This window comes from Enoplosus armatus, chromosome 2 (assembly GCF_043641665.1).
Source record: "Enoplosus armatus isolate fEnoArm2 chromosome 2, fEnoArm2.hap1, whole genome shotgun sequence".
Classification (NCBI taxonomy): Eukaryota; Metazoa; Chordata; class Actinopteri; order Centrarchiformes; family Enoplosidae; genus Enoplosus; species Enoplosus armatus.
In genome coordinates, this window is record NC_092181.1 from 14,953,462 (window position 1) to 14,964,035 (window position 10,574).

The 10,574-nt window shown below is 41.9% G+C and overlaps 1 protein-coding gene across 1 annotated transcript; it reads left to right on the forward strand.

Moving 5' to 3' along the window:
* Positions 1 to 885: 885 nt before the first annotated feature.
* Positions 886 to 10,029, forward strand: pde5aa (phosphodiesterase 5A, cGMP-specific, a). The gene is made up of 20 exons (XM_070913320.1): positions 886 to 1,166; positions 1,316 to 1,997; positions 2,695 to 2,778; positions 2,920 to 3,000; positions 3,208 to 3,297; positions 3,391 to 3,543; positions 3,643 to 3,710; positions 3,846 to 3,994; positions 4,255 to 4,430; positions 4,542 to 4,592; positions 5,059 to 5,205; positions 5,653 to 5,781; positions 7,597 to 7,691; positions 7,804 to 7,891; positions 8,452 to 8,552; positions 8,653 to 8,730; positions 8,831 to 8,894; positions 8,989 to 9,063; positions 9,627 to 9,710; positions 9,865 to 10,029. The coding sequence occupies exons 1-20, from the start codon at positions 886 to 888 to the stop codon at positions 10,027 to 10,029; spliced, it is 2,841 nt and encodes a 946-aa protein (XP_070769421.1).
* Positions 10,030 to 10,574: the final 545 nt, after the last annotated feature.

Sequence of the window (10,574 nt, forward strand, 5' to 3'; positions counted from 1 at the left end):
TCTCTTATCATGTTGCCCTTGAGTAACGATCTACAAGAAATAATTTGACATCTCAGAAGCTTTCATTGCTGTCATTCAAGTACTCCTCTCCTTTAAGCCTGCATTTACTATGTGAGGTTACCCCTCACTATACCACCAGCACTCACACTGGCATGTATTTCTTCATTATCACACTGATCATGTTTTTACTGTGTGGATGTGTGCATGTTTTAGTGCACTTTTTTTGACTGTTACAGATCACGATATGCATTACACAGTGCTTTGCTAAAAAAAAAGCAAAGTTATTATTATAATGCTACCCACCAGTGTTTACAATTTGAAAACGCTTGCTGCTTGATTTGATAGGCAATTACTACATGTATTCAAGTATAATCCCACAAATTCTTCTAATCTTTTTGTGCAGATTATTTTCAGTGTGTGTGTGTGTGCGTGTGTGCGTGTGTGTGTGTGTGTGTTACCACCAGCAAAAATGAATAATAATAAAGTCACTGAAGTTTTATGTGATAGGTTAAAGACAGGCAGAACTTAAAAGGAGATTTTTCTTCAGCTACTCTAATGCACTTGGCCAAAAATATGACAGGGGGGGGGACAAAATTCATAAAGGGGAACAGCCCGAGTTTGGACACAATCCATTCATTCCGTAATGAAGTTTAAATCGGTTCCCCTCACTGAATAAACCTGCTGCGCCAGATCGGCTAAATAAAGGTCAGGGGATTACCTTGACGCAATCGTTTCCACGGGCTCTTCCATGATCATCGCTCTCCTCTCTCGCGGGTCACTTCAGTCTGCCTCACTGCCTCCGCATGGCAGGTGTTTCTCCCAGAGAACTCAGATAAACTCAAACTGAGTTTAGTCGACCTTTTTTCGCTTTACCTGAGCGAGGGGATGCCCTGCCTCCACTCCGAAGCGCTGGAGTCTATGGAGCCTGGCAACGCGACGCCCGGGCCAGCGGCTGCCGCTGGGCCGGAGGAGTCCCTCCGCAGGGAAACAGTGACAGAGCCGCCGATGGTGAAGGGCATGGGCTGGTTCTTCTCCCCGCTGTGGAGCACCCGCTCCAAGACGCACCGCAGGAGGTTTGAAGACGGTGTGAAGAGCGACCAAGTGGAGGCCTGGCTGGATGACCACTCCGATTTCACGAGGGCCTACTTTTTACGCAGAGCTTCCGCGTAAGATGCAATACTACCTTTCCAACTGATGCATCTATGAATAAGTTTATTTAAAAAGTCCTACGTGACTGTATTAAAAACAATTTTGAATATCCTTCATGTTGTCATTTGTGCTTTTCCCAACTAGTCTGTCTTGTCTGTGACTTCAGTGCTCCCCAGGCGGAGATGTCTCCTCTGCTGCCCAGGTTTCCCAGGAGCACCACTGACCACTCTGGCCTGCTCATGAAGGCTCCTCATCGCAGAGTTTCCTCTCCACAGACCAGCTCACACTTGAACATTTCATCCTTAACAGACAAGCTCAGACCCCTCGCTTCCAATCTCAGTGCCCCTGATTGGATGGATCACTTCGGTCCAGATGTCTTGGGCAGTCACTCCCCTTGCTCTCCCCGCTCTCCTCGCTCTTCATCCTTTTCTTTTTCTTCCTACCGTCCTCTTTCTCCCATTTGCCCTTGCTCCCCTGACTTACCCCGGTCTCCTCAGCCTCTGCGTCCCACTGCTACAAAGACTGCAGCCTGTGGCCATGGTGAGTGCTGCCCGTGGATGATGGAGCTCCTGAGAGGAGGTCTCAGCTGGATGGTTTCTGTAGCAGAGCTCTGCCAGGGGGCTGTCCTGCACGCCGGAGAGCTGCTGGCAGCTGAGGGCTGTTCCCTCTCTCTGGTAAAGAAAGACTGTGATGGAAGAAACACCTTGGAGGAGGTGATTGCCCCGACAGCATTGGGGTGCTTGAGCGAAGGCAGCCTCTGCAGCCATGCACACCTGGAGCTGGTGAAGGGTATCATGGGATGTGTACTGGCTTCAGGGTCAACAATGAACCTGAGAGACGTATCAGAGGTAAACCTTCAAAGTGACACATTAGCTGTAGTTGTACTGACTCTGCATTTTGTGGTCTGCTCAACACACAACAGCCTGACACGTTTGTACACATGACAACGTTGTTAGTTTGTTCTTGGGGTATTTTAAAGGAGGAATGAGGACTGTACTCTAAATGAGTCACCCATTTCCCGATAACCTGTTTTTAGATGATGACGTGGTTGTTTCCTGGACTGTGGGTGTGTGCAAGGGAATCCCAAATGACGCACCTGCCTCTAATCCTTTTAGAGACTTCTTTTATTGAGGCACTGATGTTCTCTACTACGCTGTGTCCTTATCCCTGCACACACCCACACAAAGAGGGAAGATGGCACAGCTCTCTTAAGGTCTTAGGAGGCGCTCACACCACCCCTCCTCATCCTCACCACCAATGTAATTAGGAACCAGTGCCAACGCCTGGCAGAGTTGCACACCAGGTAATCCTCAGTCAGCATGGGTATGGATGGGTAGTTCCTAGTAACCTGTCCGGATGTGTCTAAAGCTGATGAACAACATTAACCAGGTAGTTTAAGGACACAGGAGTGTGGAGTTTGGGGTAGGTGTAAAATGCCAAATGATGTAAAGATCTTAATACATACAATGGTGCAATACACATGTTTTAAGTATGAAAGAGTGATGTGCTTGTCTGCAGTGTAACGTTCTTTGTTCATCTCCTCAGGACGCCAAATTCGACTTAGATGACGACCAGTCATCAAAGATCAGTACTGTTTTGAGTGTTCCCATCAAGAACCACAGGGGAGAGGTAACATTCGAAACTGTTTTTACATTCATTTCAAGATTATTTATATGTTTTTTTGCACATGCCTCTCGCTTAATCGGGTGGAAATATGTAAACACAGTCAATGGAACTATGGAACTTTCCCTGTCTTGTTTTTGTGGACAGGTGGTGGGCATAGTGGTAATGATCAACAAGACAAATGCCTGCGATGGATCAGTTTCTGTATTTACCAACATGGATGAAAAGGTGAGGGACAGAAGGTTTAGACCTGTTACAGGGCAGAGCTCTGGTATCGTGCTCATGTATATTACTTGATATGTAGTGTATGTACTGTATGTCTCTAATTTTAACGCTAACCATCTATAAATTTACTAATTTTGTTAAGAAGTGACTAATCCAGCCATCTGCTAGCTATAGATTTGAGTTACATTTTCATTTAATTTTATTGGCCAGGTGCTGTCCAATCATATGGATGTGTTGGGGATGGTGCTGGATAATGTTCAGCTGTATGAGAGCTCAAGACATGAGGCCAAACGCAGTCAGGTACCACCACCGAAGAACAATATGAAATCTATCCATTTCTACGATGTATGTCTGCGTAATCTATCCACGTATATTTGTGTGTGTGTGTGTCAGGCCTTGATAGAGATGGCACAGGTGTTGTCAAAAGGGCACAATTCCTTTGAAGTTCTGCTGAGTAAGATGGCTGCCACCATCATGCCCTTCACACATGCTCAGTACTGCACCATCTTCATCCCCGAAGAGGAAACCTCAGTTGCGGAAGACAAGGTTTGATTCTTCTTTTGTTTGTTTAGAAAATTATGCAACAAAAATTGTATCTTTCCTAACGTACAGTATTTTCTGTCCCTCTGGTGGGTTTTGTTTCAGGTTTCATTCTCCAGAGTGATCCACCTGGAGTGTGAGGAACTCGGATCAACCTGCCAGATCTACAGAAGGTTCTGCCTGCCCTTTGCTTATTGCGTGGTCGATAGCTCTGTAGACTGATTTGTTTTGTAATACTCATAGTGAATCAACCAAATTATATTTTCATATTCTAACATTGTGCAAATGGTTCCATGTCATTTCTTCAGGGAGCGTAACATCAGTGATATAGACCCATCCTATGCCCTGCGAACTCTGGTTGCTATGGAGACACTTAACATGTCAGAGAGTTCAGATGAATCGATAAAGAGTCTGATCTGCTGCCCTGTCAGGAATGAGAGGTCTGAAGATGTTATTGGTAAGTCTCTTTTGAATGGCAATGGTCATGATACATTATTCATCAGTCTCAGTTGCACTCATGGTATCAGATCACAAACGTCACATGCTTGGCACACTAAACATACAAAATGTTTAGTGTTGAATATCTGGGAAGAGAGAGTCAGCTGTTTGCTGGCAGTGATTAAGGCAGTGATTAAGATTAAGATTAGGTAAGGGTTTATTTAAATCCTTGAAAATTACTAGATCATGCGCTGAATACATTTCTCTAATGTCACATAGCGGCGTGCCAGCTGATGAACAAAAGGAGCAAAGACTCAGATGAGATGGAGGCCTTTAACAGATACGACGAGCGCCTACTAGAGGACCTGGCAGTGTACTGCGGCCTGGCTCTGCAGTATGCTCAGGCTGTGCAGATCACAGAGGAGCGGAGGGCCAGTATAGAGGTCACACAGGAGGTGGGTGACCCGCTTAGTCTACTCACATCTTTAGCTTAGAGCCAAGTGGACCCTATTCAGATGTTTGCAACCTTCAAATGTTGTGTTGTGTGTTCACTCTTCTTCTCGCAGGTTCTTGCCTACCACATCACCGCAGCAGAGCAGGAAATCCTAGCATTGCAGGTGAATTAAATAGAAATTAACACTTTCTCTCAGTCCAATTTAGCCTTGCTCCAGCTCCTGGCCTCTCTGTGTAATATCATACATGTAAATAATAACTGATCTTTTTCAGTTTCTCTAAGCCGTCTTTTTTCACCACCGTTTCTCCTTCACTCTCCCTATTGTGTTGTGACACTGTCAGTAGTCCTGAAGTCACCTCTCAGTTTATTTCTGCAGGTCAGATTAACAGGCTTTAATGCTAACGTACAACTAATGCTTTACCAACTTAAAGCTCTTGATTAGCTTGATTATCATTGCCTGTTAGTGGCAACGGTGATGGTAAACCTCCTGACCCACATTAAACCTAGATGATTTCCCTGCACATATGCTGTGTTGGCAGGTAGAACAAGACATCACGTGTTTTCAGTTGTGTTTGTGGGTGGATGAAGTGTATATTTCAATGGCTTTTTTTTTGGTTTTCTGTTTTTAGGAGGCCAATATTCCTTCTGCTGAATCACTGCATGTCCTAGACTTCCATTTCTCTGGTTTTGGTCTGCCAGAAGATCTGACCACTCAGGCCACCATTCGAATGTTCCTGGACCTCAATTTGGTGCAGGATTTTAACATCAATTACAAGGTAAATGAATAATTAGGCTTCATGGCAACAGTTGTCTTTCTGGTGGAGAGTTGTAGCACTGTTGTTTAATCACAATACCACCTGAAGATGGAAAAGATTGATTTAAACAAGTTTATTGAAGATTAAACAATATGAACATGATGGTTTTATATTTATGCAGCTCCAATTGAGCTACTTCATATACTTCATATACACACTGAGAGCACCAAATAAGCATCTATGAACAATTCTTGACAACAATTTTGAGTTGTTAATCTGTTGGCTCTTTTAGAGATATTACATGTGACATGTAACAAGATGTAGCCCACATCCAAGAGTTTCACTGTTGGCAAATTGAAACTAGAAAATTAAAAGCATAATAAACTCAGATCATTTTAATTGATCGCTAAAAGAATTTGATCACTCCTCAGTTGTTTACCACCCCTTGTACATGTCTCTTTCCTCCAGAGTCTCTGCCAGTGGGTCCTGACTGTGAGACGTGGTTACAGGAACAGCGTGCCTTATCACAACTGGAACCATGCACTGAGCACTGCTCAGAGCATGTTTGCTATGCTCAAGGCCACAGACCAACTCCAGGTCAGTGCATGCGTGCGTCAATGTGTGTTTTTGCTCATGTGCATGTACAATAGCCATCACTACCAAAACTCAAATATGCAAAGACGTTTGTGATAAATGAGCATCTTGCAGAAAGTTCCCTGCATCCTAAACCTCTGCATGCTGACTTTAATTTATGTTACAAAATCACACTTACGACAGAATTGTTCCCAGATGACCAGAAGGAGAGTGGATTAAGTGGTAAATAGCAACATCAAACTTTTATCAGCAAGCTGAGGATGAGGCTAACCATCTGTTATTATGTCTATCACAGACATGGAGAGCTTATTTCGGATTTAGACATGCCTGCCCTGCCAAGTCTTCCACAACATGGTTATGGCAGAGAGTCCTAGAGTGGCCACTGAGCAAAAATAGTGGTGACTGGCCATGTGGTGTGCCGATATTTGTTAAATGTTTGGAAGTGACAACAATTTAGGTATTTCTCATGTCTCACGTAAATACAGTCAGGAAATCTTTGCTTATCCTAATATGACATGGGCCTCGAAAATGTTAAGCATTTTGGTGGCAATCGAATATGTGGAACTGTCATAAGAGTTGCATCATGTTGATGAACGTCTACTAAGTCTTGTCCGTGTTAGGTTCAGCTATTCTAAAGTTTGCGGAGGAGTCATTCAAGGACTGCAGGGTTTCTCCAGTAGAGAGCAGTCTTAATTATTTGAAAGAGGATTAATTTTGGATCTCTCCAAAACCTCTTAACTGCTTTCCATGGGGATCACACACCACACGAAATCTGTACTTATGTGACCTCTGCTGCTCTCTTATTTTAGTCCCCCTCTCTCTCTATTTACATGATTAATTGTGGCTGTGTATTATAGTGTTGTGAAACTACTTCATCCTGTGTGATGTGTCAGCGTTTTGCACATTGGGTGTTTTAGTGGGTTGTTGTAGTAGTGAAGGAGTTGGAATGACAGTAAGTACACTTGGTTTTTCTGTTTGACTTACAGGAATTTATGCAAAATATATTGGAAGTGTTAAAAGCCCATATTCATGAGTTTGACAAGATCTTTGGATTCTTTGGGTCCGTCAATCAGATCTGATATCGCCAAGTCCTGCGGAACCAAAATGAGCTTTTTCAGCTTTATACTAAATTTGCTCTACTTTCTGCTTTCTCACCAGTACATTTTAACCTCCTAAGACCTGGCATCCACATGCGTGGACATCACATTTTGGGTTATACCATAATACTTAATTCTGCTTATATGGAAATTCAAAATTGTCCCCATATGCAGAACCACATCATGTCAACAGATGATGCTTAATTTTTATACTTATCAGGTCCCAATAAGCCCAAATAGCAAAGAGAAATTAAGATAGAGCTTGGGTCTTAGGAGGTTAATGGTCTTTAGGATGTATGTCATATTTCATTTTAGCCATACATCAGCCTCCATTTTGTTGAGCTTGAGTTTGGCCCTTTATCAACATGTTCTAAGATATTTGGTGTAACCTTTGACAAGCACATGGCCCATTAATAACACATCAGCATCCATGCCTAAATTTAAGACTTTTTTTATCACAAACTTGAAATCCCAACACACTGTTATGTTTTAACCATGCTGGAGTATTGTGGTCAGTGTTCAGTGAACTATGACCTTGATAGAAGAGCCTTGAGGTTACACATGAAGTGTATCTTCTTTCCTTGACTGGTTTATTTCAATTTGAAAACATTGCAAACATGTACAAAATTAAACAGGCTTTCATGTAGAGAAGTAGGGAAATAACTTTCTTCACTCTTTCTCTCTCTCTCTCTCTCTCTCTCTCTCTTTGTTTGTATTTCAGACAATTTTTTCCCGTCTGGAGATCTTAGCATTGATGATAGCGACTCTGAATCATGATCTTGACCACAGAGGAGTCAGTAACTCTTACATAGAGAGGTATATGTATCCTGTATTATACTGGTTATTCCATAAATTGGCAGTCACTGCCTTCTTGTGTTCAGCCAATATAATTTCTGTCTCTCTCTCTCTCTCTCTCTCTCTCTCTCAGGAGTCAGCAACCTTTAGCTCAGCTGTATGGACACTCTTCTCTTGAAAACCACCACTACAACCTGTGCCTCTTCATTCTAAACAACACTGTAAGACCTCATCCATTCATCTGTTCATTCTTTTTGACCCATCGAGTCACCTGTGTGTGCACACAGTTTGTCCACATGTCATCCCTGCTACCTGTTTCATCTAATCCAACCACTCGTAAACCATAATATCCTCCAGTGTTTTTCTCCTATCATCATTTAATTGGACTCTGTATCTGTCTGTATGTCTCTGTATGTCTCTGTCTTTCTCTTAATTCATTTTTAAATACACTCATATTAACATAATTAATATAATATGCACGCATATTGTTATATTGGACAAATACATTAGGAATTAAATTAATTGCATGATATATTCTTTGATATTTGTTATTAGAATTATAATACTTGGAATATCTTCTGCTTGCTAGACAAAATCAAAAATGGGATTCTTGTGTTTCTTCACAAAAATGCAAAAGCTGTGATGTTGACAGATATTCTCCATGAGAAATGTCGCCAAATTTCCATTTGAGAGGTTTTTATCCTCTTTGACTGTCTCTGCATGTATCTGACATATACCTTCACTCTCTTACTCGGTCGCTGCCTCTCTCGTCCTCTTTCAGGGGAGTCAGATTCTCGGCAGTCTCTCTTCAGAAGACCACAGAGCTGTACTGCAGATGATCAAAAGGGCAATCCTCGCCACTGACCTGACCGTCTACATGGAGTATGTTAAACATAAAATGTCAGAGTAGCTGTAGGTCAAACATTAGTGTACGTCTTATTTTACCCCTGATATCCTTTGTTTTTTGTGCTTGTCTTTTTAGGAGAAGAAAAGAGTTCTTTTCTCTTGCTAAGAAAAGCAGAGTGAGCTGGAGGAGCGAGAAACAAAGAGATTTACTGAGGTGAGAATCACATAGATTAGAATCAGGGACACATGATAATGATTTCTATAATGGAGAGTGGCAAAGTGCTGTTCCTTTAAGATATTTATCCACCCCACAGGTCGATGTTGATGACAGCAAGTGACCTCTCTGCTATCACAAAGCCTTGGCCTGAACAAAAAAGGGTAAGTCATTTGAGCACTTTTCATCTGAACACTTGACACCTAATCTCTCTGTCATTTTGAGTTCATCACAACCTTAACCTCACTCTCAAAACAGATTGCCAACCTGGTTGCCATGGAGTTCTTTGCACAGGGGGACAAAGAGAAACAAGAGTTCAAAATCAAACCCATAGTAAGTCTTGCTAGCAGCATTTTGTCTTGTTACATTTTATATTGTACCAGGGGTTCTCAAAATGTTCTTGACTGAAGTCAGATTTGGGAGAGAAAATACACTCATGAACCCTAAATTGATTTAAAACGTCAATGTTATTTGTCAGAACAAAAATGTTTTTCACACTCACAAATAACGTTCCTCCTGAAATTGTTATTTTACCTCCCTGACGTTGCCTGACTTAAGCTTTAAAATTGCGTCACACCTACCCCGCCGATGTCAAACCTTGATAACACTAGAGCAGCAATGGAGAAATACACACAGCTATCTTATTGCTTTTCAAACACATTAACTTCTGTGCCTCCCGAGGGGAATGTCTTACTGTAGGTGATGGCACTTTAGTCACGGTGGTGATTTCTTATGCAGTATTTCATTTCACAGACTACACAAAGTATTTTCATGGGCTTTTATTTCCTCTCAGGCTGCACTTTGAGAACCCAAAAATAACACTGTATTTGACTAGATCAAATACAATTGATCTGACCTCCTATGAAATCAGCGGGTTTACATTCTCTTCTCACCAGGACATAATGAACAGAGAAAACAGCACTCGACTGCCATACATGCAAGTTGAATACATTGATGACATCTGCTATCCACTCTACAAGGTGCGTTATTTCTGCAGGTGTTGTGTAACTGTGTATGTATACATATGGTACGTGCACTATTGTCCTTATTGCAGTCCTATTATCTTATCCTCTGGTCTAATTTCCACTTTTCCATCACTCCAATGATCACACTCTCTGTTTCTGTCTCCCTTAGGCTGTATCAAGATTGTTTGACACCTGCTCCCCACTACTGAGTGGTTGCAAGAAGAACAGAGAAAACTGGCTGCATCTTACTGAGAAAGAAAACAGTGAAAATAGTAGCAATGTAACCCTGGAAACACATAAAAACAACGAGGAAGAGACAGAGGGAGAGGAATAGAAGACAGGACAGAGGATGAAGACATATAGCTTTGGAAGCAAGAAGGAATTTTACCCACCTGCACCTGTCGTTCTCCATCCACTCTAACATCTTGATTAAATATTGGCCTATTGCCCACACATCAGAACTCTGACTGCAAAACGGGATATACAATCGTTTTGACTAATATAAACTATGCTGCAATTACATGACATCCAAAATAACTGGCTAAGAAGATCCTGTAGCAAATCCAGTGTGAAACCTGTCAGCAGTGTCACGTCCCACATAAGTAACATTGATCTGTTTCCTGATTTTTAAAGGACTGAAGCTGCACAAGCTGAGAAAAGAATAATTTCCATACTTTATCTGCTTTTATTCCTGTACTGAGTCTAATGAACGCATATCCAGTTTTTCAAATGTGTACTGAGATGTATGTGTATATACAGATATGAATGTGTAAAGATTTGAATTGAAAAATTGCTAGTGTTTCATGTAACCGAGTTTCCATGTTCCCACATACTATCAAACCAGCATACAACTGTTTGTGAATTGTTGTCCACCGTTTA

Coding starts and splice junctions, on each gene's coding strand:
- pde5aa (XM_070913320.1), top strand. CDS start 886: ATGCCCTGCCTCCACTCCGAAGCGCTGGAGTCTATGGAGCCTGGCAAC. Junction 1,998..2,694: donor ACCTGAGAGACGTATCAGAG/GTAAACCTTCAA, acceptor TCATCTCCTCAG/GACGCCAAATTCGACTTAGA. Junction 8,553..8,652: donor GACCTGACCGTCTACATGGA/GTATGTTAAACA, acceptor TTGTCTTTTTAG/GAGAAGAAAAGAGTTCTTTT.